The following is a 17,343-nucleotide window of genomic DNA, read 5'->3' as shown; positions in this document are numbered from 1 at the left end:
CTGTGAATCACTGTATATATTGAGACGCATTTTATGACTATATTGGAAACGCATCAAGGTCATTTAGTAGAGAACCCATTGGGACGCAAATTGAGGAATAACACTACGTTCTGCAGCTGCTTCCTTGAAAAATATGTTTGTGTTTGCTCAGGTCAGATAAACAGGAAAACGTGTGTGAGACACCAACAGAAACACTGCTGGTCTGACATCTGAAAGTTAATTTTATCCCTCTGATAGTTGCCCTTTTCCATCCATGTGTTTAAAAAAAAAAAAGAATTTAATACTCTCACTCTGCATTATATTCAAAGTCAACACCAGAAGAAATACACCAGTAATCTTCAATACTATTTCCTTATGAGCACTAAATGCAAGGCAAAGATGACACACAGTACTTTATAAAAACCAAATTCAAAGTTATAAAGCAAGTGAGTAAAATGAAGTCTAATACTCAGACCGAGAAAGAGCCAAGCTGAAAGGGCATGTTTTCAGTTTCGAACTCAGTCCTTTATTCACGTCACAAGCTTTGAGAAAGGTGTAATGCTACTAACACTCAGACGTCAAAACAGAATAAAAATGGTGACAATTTTTTTAAATTGTCCTACACTGTTACTACCAGTGAGGCTCAGACTCACTTTGTCACTTCGACTGTCCCCGTATGCTTGTGTTTAACATGATGACAAAGAGTGGGGGCTGTACATCTGTAGGCACCAGCAGACACCAGTCTGCAGACTTCAGAGACCATCAGGGTGACATCTGCTGGATGAACCTGCAGCACAGCAGTCAGTCAAGAGCTACACTACAGTCAACTAAACCTCTGAACCTTGAGTTCATGCACAGGGTCTTTGAAGCACAATTAGACATAAGAGCAGAGGAGTACACTGATATCACTTGGTAAGGAAGAATTTCTAAGTCATTTTTAAAGTAAAGTGATAAAATTGTTCATTGGAAGGGTTTTATTTTCTGATCCACTTCTTCAAATCAAGCCATGCATTTTATGTTTCACAATCATATGACACTCCTACAAAATACTGCACTCATCTGAGGCAACATCAGGTATTGATTTTGTAAACTTGATTTGAACGCACCGACAGCGTTCATCACACCAACAGGGGGAGACACATACTTCAAACACTGACTCAAAGAAAACAACTTACTCACACTGTAACTGACAATGTGAACACAGAGCTTTTCTCTTCGGATACAGGTAGCTGTGGTGTACATCACTGACACCACCCCTGTTCATTACACTCTGACAGTGAACATCAACAATCAAATCCACCCCTGCTGAACGGACAGGAGCGTCACACTGTCTTTAACATGATGTTAGTGATCTGCTTATTCTGCTTCTTCTATCTGCCGTGGATTAAGGGTGAGAAAAAACTGTATTCCTGATACAAGCAAGACATTGCACAGCTACTGCCTTTAGTTTCTACAGTGTCTGTGCTTCTCCCGCCCCACAGGTGCCTCTCACTCCAAACAGGTCGTCCAAACACCTCTTTCCATCATTAAGAGAATTCGTGAATCTGTGGACAGTGAGATCGGCTGCTCGCACAGCATAACAAATTACGACCTCATCCTGTGGTACAAACAGGAAGGACAACGAGCTCTGAAGCTTCTGGGATATCTGAACATGAAGTTCGTAAATCTCGAGGACAGTGCAAAAGGAAAAATCAGCTTCGACGGAGATGGCGAAAAACAATCCAAACTTTCGATCTTTAATCTTTCATTAAGCGACAGTGGTGTGTATTTCTGTGCTGCCAGTCAGCACAGTGCTGCACATTCCCCTCGAGTCAATACAAAATCCTTTATCTGTCTGCCTGCCTGACACAGAAGATGTTCACGCTCCTGAACACCTGTGGCTTTGAAGAGTTCATCAGCTCTTTAAACATTTGACACTTACTATTTACAATTTATTATTGCTGAACTCAGACTTAAAAGGCTCAGGAACATAAACAAGGCCTCAGTCGTGACACATGCAACTCACAATGTCTCTGTGGTAACGTCACACCTCCCATCACACAGACACAGACTGACACTGACTGTGGTTCACTGAGCTCAGAACACAATGATGATCACAGCTGGTCTGATAAAACTCTCTGCAGCTCTGCTCTGTACTGTAGGTACGGTACATTATGGCACAGAGGATTAAACTGGAGGAGGAGAAACTATCTAACTTTGACTCTTCTTTGTTGCAGAAATAAATTCACCGAAATTATTTAATTACAATTATTCTGTCTGCAAGAGAAAACTGAGTCACTGCTGGTTATTTACCCTTTTTTACCCCTGCAGGTCTAATTGATGGCAGCGATATCACCCAGACTCCTGTGCTGTGGGTGGACAAGGGTAACCATGCCACAATGGACTGCAACCACACTAAGGGCAGTACATTTCGGCTGATGTACTGGTTCCAACAGCTGCCAGGGGAGACAATGAAGCAAATAGTTTTGACAACTGCGTACAGCGATCCTGAATATGAAGGCGGCTTCAGCAAGGACAAATTTCCAACAAAGAAGAGCGATACTGAGACTGGATCTTTGACTGTGGAGAAGGTGGAGCCTGGGGACAGTGGAGTGTATTTTTGTGCTGTGAGCGTACACAGTGATGTGGGTGACTCTGACAGCTGCACAAATACCCAACTGCGTGTGTGTAACAGCGAACAGAAGACAACAATCCTTTTAGTGGAGGAAACTATATACAAATGGCTAAAATTATCTTAAGTCAGAGACAGAAAAAATAAAGCCCTAACTTTTAACTTTTTGTTTAGATTTATTTCATATAATTTTTTCTTGTGCAATAGTGGATTATTTTGCTAGCTTATTTCTCCCTGTGCATGCCAGTCTTAAAAAAGATTCAAATAAATAATAGCAGTTGTTACAACCGTGTTTCTTGAGAGCCAAGAAAATGAAATTTCATTTTATTTTCATCATATTAAAGTTCTGTTTTAATGTAATTAAAGAGTTTTTCTTTATTTGATGTGTCAAGATTTAGAGTTGATGGTTACAATGACAGTACTCTGTCTACAAACCACCATCACCTCTGTGTATACAGTGTCTAGCACCTGGATCCAAACACACTCAAAGTTCAAAGTGTTTTCATTACACTCTGTTTTATATAGATAAACAACAAATAAATGTCAACAGAGAAGCATCACAACTGTGTATTTCAACATCAGGTCTGATCACATGTTAAAACGTCTCCATCACTGCTTCATATTGCATGTTCAGCCTGATCCTCCATCATTTTTCACATTGTGTTCAGTTCAGCACATCATCAAAGCTGACCTTATACAGCAGGTAACAGAGGTTGTTACACACCTACCTGCAACTCTTCATATATAAAACTAAATTTTAGAACATGGACATTATTAAAGATGGCCTCCTCAGCTTCTTGGTATTCATGCTCTGAATAAAAGGTAAGATCAGAATATTAAACCTTTATTTAAAGGACGAGAGCAGAAGTTGACGAAGTATGGTGGTTTTAAAATAGTTTAGTTTACTGTCCACCAGGCTTCCATACTGTGGGGGAATTATGTTCACAATATCCTCCTGTGGAATTGATCGTGACTTTGGAGAGTTCACAGAATCTGGAGCCATAAGATAAAGCTGAACAAAAGCCAAGTTGCAATCTCTCATGTACTGTAGGGGGACCTCAAGCACCACAAATTCTCCCAGTTACACCATGTGTATGTTCATACAGAAGCCAACAGGATGACAGAACATCGCAGATAGGACACACCTACATGCAAATGTTTAGATCTCTGACTACACTGACAGTTACAGTCTCTGAATAGCAAAACATGGACCTTATCAAACTTGTTCTCCAAAGCTTTTTAATACATTTGCTCTGTATAAAAGGTAAGATTTACCCACTACATCACAGCCTCTTACATTTGGTAGGTTAACAAGCACAAGTTGAAAACCTTGCTTTAAACAGTCTGCTGTATGCAACTTAAAATGTTCAATAGTCGTAACATTTACCGTTATACACACAGGTCTAATTGACGGGAGTGATGTGACCCAGGACGACATACTGTGGAAAAAAGAGGGTGAAAATGCAACAATACACTGCAGCCACACCAAGGGTGCTGGCTACTACCAGATGTACTGGTACAGACAGCGGCCCGGAAAAACCATGAAACAAATTGTGCTCACAGTTGCAAACACCAAACCTGACTTTGAACAGGGTTTCTCGGCTGACAAATATTCAACCGCCAAGTCTGACCCTGAGAGTGGGACGTTCACAGTGAAGAATCTGGTGCCACGAGATCAAGGCTTGTATTTCTGCGCTGTGAGTCAACACAGCGATACAGACAGGCTTGACAGCTGAACAAAAACCCCAGTGCCCTGTTTGAACAACGGTATTTATCTGCTCTACTGTAGGAGAACCACAAGTGCAGCCACAGAAAATCATATAATACAGTGACACTCCCACATGCAACCCTTCATATCTCTGTTGTAACGTCACATGTCCCATCACACAGACTGACACTGACTGTCTCTAAGATAATTTTGGTAAAAACACGATGATCAAAATCTACATTAAGTCACAGAGGACTAAAAGGAGAAACTGCCACTTTGACTCTTCTCCATCTTGGGGGCAGTTAGTTTCAGATGTGCTTTATCAAAAGTTGCCAGGGTAGAGAATGAATCTGACCCCTCCCCACAATGCCTTATGGCAGCCAAACAGGTCTGGCACTCTGCATGCACTCCTCATGGTTTTCTTTTTCATCACAGGTCCTTCACTGAACACTGTGCAGCTAGTAGACACAGTGAGTCACATTAGTTTTAGCTATGTATGATATGATATGATATAATAACTCATTGTTTGAATGCCACAGCCTGAGTGTTGTTGCCGACCACAGTTTACAATCTTCTAATGGCTACTTCCAGCTTAATAATGAACCATGTCACAAAGCAAAAGTTGTCACAAACTGGTTTCATGGACATGACAGTGAGTTCAGTGTACTTCATGTACAGTCAAAAATCTAAAGAAATTCAATTTACACTGATATACTGTAAAACAAGAAAATCTGAAGTGATAAATGACTTTATCAGATTCTGAGTCGATTAATTTTCTGTCAATTGGCTAAAACATTACATATAGTTTTTTATAAATAAAGTCCTGCACCACAGCATGAGGCCAAGCAGAGGCTTGCTCACCATATATCTCCTCCCCTCTACGTTCATCCCATAACATCAGTTCAGTCTGTCAGTCAATGCAGAGACAGAGTGGAAGACAAAGACATCATGATCAGAAACCTCTGCACGGTCGCTGTGCTGCTTCTCTGGCTCTCCTGTAGGTTTGAATACAAACTCTTCACTAAAAGTCACATTTTCTAACCATCTCTGTTTTATTCATGGTTTTCTTTTTCATCACAGGTCCTTTGCTGACGACTAACGTCCACCAGGCTCCATCATCAATATTAGGAAGTCCTAATAGCTCAGAAACAATCAGCTGCAACCATTCAGTCAGTTCATACAATGTAATATTGTGGTACCAGCAACCAGTGGGTGACTCTGCCCTTAAACTCATTGGATATGTTTATTATACTAACCCAACCATTGAGGAGCAATTCAAAGAGCATTTCAATGTGACTGGAGATGGCTCAGTGAAATCTCAACTTAAGGTGCTAAAACTCAGACAGCCAGAAGACAGTGGCATTTATTACTGTGCAGCTAGTAGACACAGTGAGTCAACTACCTTCTCTCCTCTACAAAAACCCTCTCTGATAATCCACCACATAAACTCACACTCAAGAACAGCACACCACACCTGCTTCTAACTACCGCTCACAGCAGGAAATCACCACCGATATCAGCATTAAAACGGTCTGTGTTAACACACAAAGCAGGATGCTGAACAGATCCACTGAAGAGCATGTGACGTCCATAACACTGACCCCTCCTCCTCCTCCACATCCTCTATTCCTCCTCAATTCACTTTGCAGTTATCATTATAGCTTTGTTTTCATCTCTGTTAGCATCATGATCAGACTCATCATACACTTAGCAGCTCTGCCATTCTGTCTAACAGGTAACACATCACATTTATTCTATTTATTCCCACTGATTCTAACTTAATGTGACTGTATATTGTTTGATACCTTTTCAACAGGTTCCTCTCTCAGTGACAAAGTCCAGCAGACTCCAGCTGATATCTACACCAAACCAGGAGGAAGAGCCAAAATCAGCTGTTCACACAGTATTGACAGCTATGACAAAATCCTCTGGTACAAGCAATTAAAGAACAAACAGCTGCAGTTCCTGGGATACTTGAATATAATCTATGGAACTCCTGAACCTGGAGTGAATGTGACAATAGAAGGGGATGCTAATAAAGGAAAGACCTGCACATTAACAACTGAAGAACTCTACCTGAACAGCAGTGCAGTGTATTTCTGTGCTGCTAGTTTCCACAGTGTTACATATCACTGCTCCTCAGTACAAAAACCTGCACATCACATGTTCCCATCTCACTATTAAACCTCACAGCTTCTTGCACCTGTATTCTCTCCATTCATAAGGTGGTGCTATATCTTCAGTCAGACCTTCATGCTGAGCTATTGATGTGTACTGGTAGCTCACATGATGAGATACTGTTTTCATGTTCATTATAAACACACTGATGATAAAATGGAAGAACATAAAATACAGCATGAAAATCACTCATATCAGATTTGAGAGAAAGGGAAAGAGCTTTTTATGAGAAGGAATTAATTAGAAAACATAACATGGACATGAGGGGGATGGATCTGAATCACAATACACCACAAATTACATCCTCCAAAATAATCATACAATTGAACCAACCTTCAGGAAGGTAAGATTTGTTGCAGGATTGTTGTATAAGACTACATTAGTTTTAGCTATGTATGATATGATATGATATGATAACTCATTGTTTGAATGCCACAGCCTGAGTGTTGTTGCTGACCATGTGCATCCCTGTATGGCCACAGTTTACAATCTTCTAATAGCTACTTCCAGCTTAATAATGAACCATGTCACAAAGCAAAAGTTGTCACAAACTGGTTTCATGGACATGACAGTGAGTTCAGTGTACTTCATGCACAGTCAAAAACCTAAGGAAATTCAATTTACACTGATATACTGTAAAACAAGAAAATCTGAAGTGATAAGTGACTTTATCAGATTCTGAGTCGATTCATTTTCTGTCAATTGGCTAAAACATTACAGTTTTTATAAATAAAGTCCTGCACCACAGCATGAGGCCAACCAGAGGCTTGCTCACCATATATCTCCTCCCCTCTACATTCATCCCATAACATCAGTTCAGTCTGTCAGTCAATGCAGAGACAGAGTGGAAGACAAAGACATCATGATCAGAACCCTCTGCACGGTCGCTGTGCTGCTTCTCTGGCTCTCCTGTAGGTGTGAATACAAACTTTTCACTAAAAGTCACATTTTCTAACCATCTCTGTTTTATTCATGGTTTTCTTTTTCATCACAGGTCCTTTGCTGACGACTAACGTCCACCAGGCTCCATCATCAATATTAGGACGTCCTAATACTTCAGAAACAATCAGCTGCAACCATTCAGTCAGTTCATACAATGTAATATTGTGGTACCAGCAACCAGTGGGTGACTCTGCCCTTAAACTCATTGGATTTATTCTATATTCTAACCCAACCATTGAGGAGCAATTCCAAGAGCATTTCAGTGTGACTGGAGATGGCTCAGTGAAATCTCAACTTAAGGTGCTAAAACTCAGACAGCCAGAAGACAGTGGCATTTATTACTGTGCAGCTAGTAGACACAGTGAGTCAACTACCTTCTCTCCTCTACAAAAACCCTCTCTGATAATCCACCACATAAACTCACACTCAAGAACAGCACACCACACCTGCTTCTAACTACCGCTCACAGCAGGAAATCACCACCGATATCAGCATTAAAACGGTCTGTGTTAACACACAAAGCAGGATGCTGAACAGATCCACTGAAGAGCATGTGACGTCCATAACACTGACCCCTCCTCCTCCTCCTCAACATCCTCTATTCCTCCTCTATTCACTTTGCAGTTATCATTATAGCTTTGTTTTCATCTCTGTTAGCATCATGATCAGACTCATCATACACTTAGCAGCTCTGACATTCTGTTTAACAGGTAATATATCACATTTATACTATTTATTCCCACTGATTCTAACTTAATGTGACTGTATATTGTTTGATACCTTTTCAACAGGTTCCTCTCTCAGTGACAAAGTCCAGCAGACTCCAGCTGATATCTACACAAAATCAGGAGGAAGAGCCAAAATCAGCTGTTCACACAGCGTTCAGAGTTACAACCAAATCCTCTGGTACAAGCAGTTAAAGAACAAACAGCTGCAGCTGTTGGGATTTATGAATGTAAACCATGGAACTGCTGAACCTGGAGTGGATGTGAAAATGGAAGGGAGTGCCCTTCAAGGAGAGACCTGCACATTAACAACTGAAGAACTCTACCTGAACAGCAGTGCAGTGTATTTCTGTGCTGCTTGTTACCACAGTGTTACATATCACTGCTCCTCAGTACAAAAACCTGCACATCACATGTTCCCATCTCAGTATTAAACCTCACAGCTTCTTGCACCTGTATTCCCTCCTTTCACAAGGTGGTGCTATATCTTCAGTCAGACCTTCATGCTGAGCTGTTGATGTGTACTGGTAGCTCACATGATGAGAATGATGACAAGCCGAGGATAAACTACGGCACCACCCACATACAGAGCTCAGGTTTATTTTGCTGACAGGATTTACTCAAGCAGGAGGTCGGAAATAGAGGATACCTGTCATAGCAACAGAAAAATTATAACCAAACACAAAAGACAACATGAACGTCTTATTACTAAGTACTGCATTGAACATTGCACTGGTTTCAGGTAATGTCACCAACATTTTAAGACTTTTTTATTTTACATCTGTTTACCATTTAAACTGTGTGCAGTTAGGTACAGTGTACACAGTGCTACATCTTACTTTATTACGTTGCTGAATTTATCAGTTTCTTCTTATATTTTGTGTCTTGTTTTTGGTTCATGTCTTTTCAACAGGTTCCTCTCTCAGTGACAAAGTCCAACAGACTCCAGCTGATATTTACAACAAACCAGGAGACAGAGCCAAAATCAGCTGTTCACACCGTATTGACAACTATAACAGAATCCTCTGGTACAAGCAATTAAAGAGCAAACAGCTGCAGTTGTTGGGATATATGAATGTAAACCATGGAACTCCTGAACCTGAAGCGGGTGTGAAAATAGAAGGGGCTGCCTCTAAAGGAGAGACCTGCACATTAACAACTGAAGAACTCAACCTGAACAGCAGCGCAGTGTATTTCTGTGCTGCTAGTTATCACAGTGTTACACATCACTGCTCCTCAGTACAAAAACCTCCCTAGCACACATTTTTTTTAAATCTCTATTATTGCTCACAGCCCTTTGCACCTGTTTTACCTCCTTCTAACCAATGTTGGTCTTTTGTCTGAGAGATAAGAGATTATAATGGAAGGTTCCTCATGTGCATCTATGCAACGTTCGGTATGACTTGGGGTGATTTCCAATAGCCAGTGCCATTTTGGATCTAGTTGGTGTCTTGGTTGTAGCTCAGTTATGAAACTCCTCCACACTAGAGTGTGCCTTTCCTGCCGGGCTGCTGACATCTGTGTCACCAATACACCAGAAACCTGTTGCCCCGCCCAGCTCACTTTGTACAGTTTAAAGCTGGACTCTTAAACATCAAGTTATATCTTTTGTTAAAGAAATTTTGAATTGAGTTTAGATAAATAAACAAGTGTCATAACTGCCAACGAAAAGAGGAAATCTGAAGAGTGATGGAAGATGGCTTTAATGTTGAGAAGCGAGGGAAGCACTATGGCACCTCCCACCTTATAGTACTGTGTTCTTTACCTGATTGGAGGGTTTCCTCAGGAAAGGAGATTTAAGAAATTTAGTATAGCAGCATATGCTGACGTGAAAACACAGGATCTTAAATAGAGACAGAAAACACAACATCATGATCATTTTCTTCTGTATAACATTTAATTTTCTATTGGTATCAGGTAACAAAAAGTCTTATTTGTTACTGTTATTTTGCAAACAATGAAACGCTTATTATATTAATTAACATCGATATATGCTCTGAAATTAAAAATACATTCTGGCAATACAGAAATTGAAAACCAGAGATTCAAGAAGGAGACTTGTAATTAAAGATAGTGATGTTTTTCTGCATTCATTCTTGCTTAATCTGACTGCAAATTGTTTGTACTGTTTTGTTTTTTGGATTTCAGTAGCTTCTTCTCTCAGCGACAAAGTCCAACAGTCTCCAGCTGAAATGCACACCAAGGCAGGAGAGAAAGCCAAAATCAATTGTTCACACAGTATTCAGGACTATACCCGAATTTTTTGGTACAAGCAGACGAAGACCAAACAGCTGCAGCTCCTGGGATACATGAATGTGAACCAAGGATATCCTGAGGCTGAAGTGAATGTGAAAATTGAAGGGGCTGCAACTAAAGATCAGACCTGCACATTAACAACTGAAGAACTCAAGCTGAACAGCGGTGCAGTGTATTTCTGTGCTGCTAGTCACCACAGTGCTACATGTCATTGCTTCTCAACACAAAAACCTCCCAAATACACATTTTTCATTCAGTTCTACAGCTCACAGCACCTGTATTAACCCGTTCTAACCAACGTCGGTCTTCCCTCTAATACAGATCAGAGATTATAATGGGAGGTTCTTTGTGTGCAGCTATGAAACAGTTGTTATAAAGAGTACTTTTAGTGTTATAGCTCAAAATTTAAAAATGTTAACCTTCACATTACGGCAAATAAGCATTAAAGGACTGTCCAACTCTCTGAAATCACATATTACTTGAGCTTTACTAATGCCAAATTAATCTGCAGATGTTCTTTACTATGCAGAGTAAAACAAGACAACAACAATGTCCTTGCTGTGTCCTCCTTTACAAGCCAATATTGGTAAATACTGTATCACATAACTCAACCCCCAAAGTCAAACAAAATCTGTAAAAATCAAACTCAGTACTGGACTTTCAACAAATCAACAACTTCTACTGCATCATTAGATACGTAACATTACGAGTTAAATGCAGCTTTTTACAAACTGATTATCGTGTACATTGATATGTAGGGATTTTTACAGATCTGTTGTTTTTTCCTCCTTCCATTAGGTGGCAGTATATCATTGACATGATGGTTGACATGTTTAGAACATGAGGAAGCACTATGACTTTAATGATTCATAAAGATAGACAGTCGTCACTCAGTGGAAAAAAAGGCATACTGTTATGACAGTACCAATAACCAGTCTGACAATCAGATCAGAAAACACAACATGATGGTCATTGCATTGTTGCACAAACAGCATTTGTTCTTTAAAACAGCATATCTATACAGATATAGATAGATTTTTTTTGCAAAATGTCAGATTGCTCTTACTTTTCAAATTGCATGATATGTGCTCTGAAATGTAGATTCTCAAATGACAGAAACTGAAACTTAGCCACTATAATCAGCTTTTAAGGGGCGGTGCCTTCACTAGACCAATCCAGTATTTAACATCCCTCAGATATTCATCATGTTTTCTGGGGCTGCATCTAATGTTTACAGGATCACTATGAAGACTTGCGTTCTCATCACATCTGTTGTCTTATCTCTGTGGCTTCAAGGTACAAGAAATAAAAATGTAATTTACTCCCTAGCAGCAGAAGAGATGTGTAGATTTTCATTTTTACCTGCACCAAAAAACTGAATGCATTTTAGGTTCAGTTTGATACATTATTGGTAGAACTTTTTCATGGTACTTTTGTGTTTTCTCCACACAGTTCACTGCCAGGATGTGACCCAATACCCTAAAATCCGCTGGAATTATGTGTCCAACTCTGCAGAGATGAACTGCAGCCACAACAAAGATATTTCTCATACCCAGATGTACTGGTACAGGCAGCGTCCAGGGGAGACCATGACCCTCATTGTCTACACAGTTTATGGAGGGAAGGCAGACTATGGGGAGAGCCCTCAAACCAAATATTCAGCCATCAAAGATACTGTAGAGAACGGGGCTCTTACTGTGAACAACCTGCAGCTTGACGACAGCGCTGTGTATTTTTGTGCTGTCAGCAAACACAGTGATGTGAGAAGCTTGAGCAGCTGAACAAAAACTGCTTGCCAATAAATTTGGTGAGTGTTTTGACTGTTACATCTTCCAGTAGGTGGCACTGGGGCTCAAGAAATACTCTGCTTAACACACACACGCACACACACACTATAAGATATGATGTAGCTGATGCAGATTTCATAAGAAGACTCTGACAAAGAATCTACAGCAAACGAAGCCCCTCGGTGTCCTGTGTTCATTCAGACAGGAAGTCAACATGCCAACATTATTCTTTTTATCGTCGCTCATTGGTAATCACTTTTACCCTTCAGGAATAGCACTTTATCTTTAGTTTCTGCAGTGATTATTGATCCTCTCTTTTTTTTTCTAGGTGTTTGTCTGGGTCTTGAGGTCAGTCAGTCTCCTACTGAGTTCATCACAAAGTCTGGTGACAGCGTGCAGATTTTCTGCAGCCATGATAAAACTGACTACAGGTTAATGTACTGGTACCAGCGCTCACCTGGAGACACAGCAATGAAACTCATTGGATACTTGAATTACCAAGCTGTCACAATGGAAGAGCCATATAAAGAACATTTCAATATCACTGGAGATTTGGGTGGAAACACAGCAAAGAATGGCTCTCTCAAAGTTCAAATAACTGGACTTGAGCACGGTGCTGTTTACTACTGCGCAGCCAGCTATGCACAGTGACTCTACGTTCTCTCTCCTTTATACAAAAACTGCTAACCCCATCACCATTTATGGTTTAAAGCCTTGAACAGACCCCTCCCAGCCAGCTGCATTTTCTTTGAAGCTTTCATCTTTGCCAGATTATGTACAGTAATGATGTTTTTTTTTAATCACTTCCTTTTCCTCCTAGGCCAGCTCAGTAAAAGCATCCACTGAATCAGAGTCATTGTGATATGAAGATGATCCCAGCAACTTACATCTGCAACACTGTCATATGTAGTGTGACATATCGTGCAAGAGTTTTCAACAAGTCCTTTATTTTGAGGAACAAAATGATTTGCTTCCTCTTCTTCTGTTGTCTAGCAGGTAAAAACCTTTTCAGACAGAACTAGGTTATGTGTGTACAAACAGTTTCCTCCATGATCTATCAAAATACAACTAAGTTTGTTCTCTTTTTTTTTTTTCTTGTTTGCTGTCTAGGTGTTTGTTTGGGTCTTGAGGTCCGTCAGTCTCACTCTGATCTCATCGCAAAACCTGGTCGTGAAGTGCAGATTTTCTGCAGCCATGATAAAACTGACTACTGGATGATGCTCTGGTACCAGCGCTCACCTGGAGACACAGCTATGAAACTCATCGGATTCTTGTACTTCAAAGATGCTAAAATGGAAGAGTCGTATGAAAAGGATTTTAATATCACTGGGGATTTGAGTGGGAGTACAGCGAAGAATGCCTCTCTTACATTGAAACTTACAGGACAAGAGCAGAGTGCAGTTTACTACTGTGCAGCAAGAGAAACACCCTGGCAAAAATCCCCTCTGAACCGAACAAAAACTCTCAGTGGTTTTGTATAAGACAGTGAATGAACTGCTGCCAGACACCTGCTTTTGTGGTTTGGTTTTGGTTTGACACACTCATATCATCTCAGGCTAAAGTAATAGTGTTTCTGTTTGTTTTCTGGTTTATGCTAATTAAATGAGACCTGTAAAATTTCTAGTATGTGATGAAACCTGTCCAAAGCAAAACATCTTTGGGGCAATCAAGACTCTATATAGATCCGCCTCCTGTCTACATCACGTTAGCTTCCTCCTTAAATGCCTCAGTTTAATGAGGAAGCACTAGTAGCAGAGACCCCTAACTTAATACTGCATTTCATTCATAACTTTAGAGAAACTCAGTGCTCCATGTCAGGTCTCTACATGATGATTAGATTTCTCTTTTGCTATTTCCTCACAGGTAACAACTGCTTCACTAAAGAAATCAGATGCACCACAATTATTTTCACTTCTTAAATCAACAATCTGTTCAACTCTGCTTCCAGCAGGTATTTCTCTGGGCGTTCAGGTCCATCAGTCTCCCTCTGCTCTCATCAGAAAGGCTGGTGATGATGTGCAGCTTGTCTGTACCCACAAAGAAACTGACTACAGAGTGATGCTCTGGTACCAGCAGTCACCTAAAGACCGGACTCTAAAACTCATTGGATATTTGGACTATAGCCAAAAAAACTACGAAGAATCATATAAAGAACATTTCAACATCACTGGAGATTTAAGTGGAAATACAGCAAAGAATGGTTCTCTGTTTATACTGGACCTGAAAGAGTCTGAGCACAGTGCGATGTACTACTGTGCTGCTCGATACACACACTGAGGTCGATCCCCTTAGAACAACACAAAAACTAAACACCATCCTTTATCAAATGTGGGTTTGAGTAAAGTTTTGGAAACATCTTCACAAGCCACCTGCAGTCAAGGTCTCTGTCATGTGATTTCTACATCATTTCCTCGTGTCTCTGCTCAGTTTTGTCATATTCAGTACAGTCATTTAGAAAGAGTAGCCTCCTAACTATCACCATTATCCTTGTCATCGCATAGGTAAGGTGAACGGGATCAGGGGTTCAGCAGGTTCGGGTCCATCACTCTTCCTCTGCTCTCATCAGAAAGGCTGGTGATGATGTACAGTTTTTCTGTGCACATGGACAAACTGACTACAGAGTGTAGTCAACTTAGGCTCTGATTTCTCCTCATAACTTCCTGCTCCTCCTCCTCCTCCTCCTCCTCCTCCTCCTCCTGACCCACAAAACGCAGCAGAGTCTCTAGTTGGTTTTTCATATTCAACATGATGCCATCTCGTCTCATCATAGCCATCCTCCCTGTGTTCTGGATTAAAGGTATCATTCATTCGTTAAGCCAGTTTTTTCCAGATAAAAGATGTTTTACATTCACTTTCACTGGTTGCTTATTTCTTACTACTGCTTTCCCAGAAATTTAATCTAAGCGCACACTGAGGTTTTATCTGTTACTATCAAGAAATCAAGGCCCAACTTAAAATGGTTGTGTCTTCTCTTTACAGGTGTTTCCCTCAATAAAGAAAAACAGGTGTTTCAGACTCCAACTGACCTGTTAAGAAAACCAGATGGTGAAGTCAAAATTAACCTCACTCATAAAATCCAGAGCTATGACATGATTCTCTGGTATCAGCGCTCAGCAGGAAACACTTCCTTAAAGCTGATTGGCTATATGAGGTATAAAAATCCCAGCATTGAGACGCCATTTCAGAGCCGCTTCAGCGTGACTGGAGATGGAGAGAACACAGCTTTTCTTCACATCCAGAACCTGACATACGCTGACAGCGGAGAATATTTTGGAGCAGCAAGTATGCACAGTAATAAAGACGGTGACTCTGTCGTACAAAAACCTCCATAGTGATGCAGCAGACAACAGAACACCAACAGGAAACCACTGAAACCATGTGACACTACATCAAAGCTTTGAAAAACAGTCTTCCTCATGCATGTTGGTTGATTAGAATATATGCTTTTGTTCCTTTTATGTCACAGCAGTGTATAAATTTACTCAGTAAAAGCAAATTATAAGGATTGTGATAATAAATACATTTATTAAATGTAATAATAATGTAATATACAGCAACAAACGATTAATCGATTATCAAAACAGCTGCCCGTTAATTTTCAGACAATCAACTAATCAATTTATCAACAAATCATTTTAACTAGTTTACATCAACTTAATCAAAATGAACAACTGACGATGAGCATCACTGGTTGCAACTGAACATCAGACGTCATAAATAATGTCAGACTTTTTGGGGGAAAAAAGAGATGTCTTATACAATAATATTACCTATGTTTGTGTTGGGGACAATTGACCCCTCGCAGTCAGGCAAATAATGACTGTCCTGTCTGACGCTGTCATCATGTCTTACAGAGGAGACTGAGGTGGTTGCCTGGGCATGCAAAGTCTGCTAAAGCTCAGTTAATTATATTTCAGAATGCAAAATACAGTACAGCAAGATCCTGACGACCAGATTCTACCGACAGATGGAGGCACAGCTCATGCTATACAGCTTTCATCATGAGGATGTGGTGATGAATTAACCGACACAGAGAGACACCCTTCCTCCTCAGCCTGAGCCTTTTGCTTTTCCTCAGAGTAAGACTTTTCTCACATCAGTGCCTGACAATGTCCTCACCTAAGCCAACGTTTGCCTTTCTCTTCATCTTTTTTTATTGTAAGCTGTAGAATTTCTAAATTACATGAAAGTACTCTATATAATTTTTTTTAATATAAAATGCTGAACAGTCGTGTTTAAAAAAAAACAAATTTTCTTCTTGTTTTTGGTCGGTATATATAACATTTTCCAAATCTGCTTTATCCACAGGTCAGGTGAGTGCTGTAACATTTCAGCAATCTCCTCCCCAGATAGTGAAGGAGCAAACAGAGGTGCAGATTAACTGCAGCCACGATGATACTAGCCTTCTGCTAATGCTCTGGTATGAGCAGAGAATGGACAGTCAGTCTCTGGTCCTCATTGGGTATGGATATGCAGAAAACCCCCCAAACTATGAGGGTCAGTTTGGAGACCAGTTCAAGCTGACAAGAAAAGACACAACAACAGGAGCTCTGGCTATAAACACAGCAAACCTGTCACACTCTGCTGTGTATTTCTGTGCTGCCAGTACACAGTGATGTGGTGTAATGCCACTCCTTCACTAAATACCCTGATCTTTTTCCTGTACGTGAGATATGTGCACAAGAAGGACTGTCTCTCTTTTTACAGATTCTCACTGGAGGAAGCTGTGTTTGCTCTGAAGCGGCAGAAACCTGGAGGATGTCTCCTGCTGTGTTCGGATTTCTTCTCATCTTGCTTCCATGTAATTATATAAGCTACAAAAACAGCCATTTAATTGTGTTACTAATGTTGTACAGAAATTATGTCAATGCTTTTTGCACAGTGACTTCTGTACTGACTACTTTTAAATTCTGTATGTTTCCCCACAGATCAAACAACAAGTGTGACGTTTCAGCCTTCTCATCCAAGAATAGTCAACGAAACTGCCAGGGTAGAAATTAAATGCAGTCATGATGACAGCAACCTCTATGTAATGCTCTGGTACCAGCAAAAAGAGGGAGGTTTGATGAGCCTGATTGGATACAGCTACAGTGGCAGTGATCCCAACTATGAGAAGCAGTTCGAGAATCAGTTTGAGATCACAAGAAAGGACATCCA

At 40.4% G+C, this 17,343-nt stretch overlaps 1 protein-coding gene and 1 gene segment (V, D, J or C); both read left to right on the top strand.

Annotated features, from left to right (window-relative positions):
- Positions 1-17,343, top strand: part of LOC121196834 — a 61,632-nt gene that overhangs the window by 31,224 nt on the left and 13,065 nt on the right.
- On the top strand, positions 1,215-2,944 carry LOC121196839. Its single transcript, XM_041059986.1, has 3 exons — positions 1,215-1,369; positions 1,461-1,739; positions 2,290-2,944. Exons 1-3 carry the CDS (start codon positions 1,318-1,320, stop codon positions 2,715-2,717), a joined length of 759 nt encoding a protein of 252 aa, XP_040915920.1. The 5' UTR covers positions 1,215-1,317; the 3' UTR covers positions 2,718-2,944.

The sequence above is a fragment of the Toxotes jaculatrix genome, chromosome 17 (assembly GCF_017976425.1).
Source record: "Toxotes jaculatrix isolate fToxJac2 chromosome 17, fToxJac2.pri, whole genome shotgun sequence".
In the NCBI taxonomy this organism is placed as follows: domain Eukaryota; kingdom Metazoa; phylum Chordata; class Actinopteri; family Toxotidae; genus Toxotes; species Toxotes jaculatrix.
Note: the sequence above shows the minus strand (reverse complement) of the source record. Positions and strands in the feature narration are given on the sequence as shown.

What these genes read in the sequence shown, in the direction of transcription:
- LOC121196839 (XM_041059986.1), top strand. Translation starts at nt 1,318, where the DNA reads ATGATGTTAGTGATCTGCTTATTCTGCTTCTTCTATCTGCCGTGGATT. An exon ending in CTATCTGCCGTGGATTAAGG is followed by an intron (nt 1,370 to 1,460) that starts GTGAGAAAAAAC and finishes CCCGCCCCACAG; the next exon opens with GTGCCTCTCACTCCAAACAG. An exon ending in TCTTTCATTAAGCGACAGTG is followed by an intron (nt 1,740 to 2,289) that starts GTGTGTATTTCT and finishes TTACCCCTGCAG; the next exon opens with GTCTAATTGATGGCAGCGAT.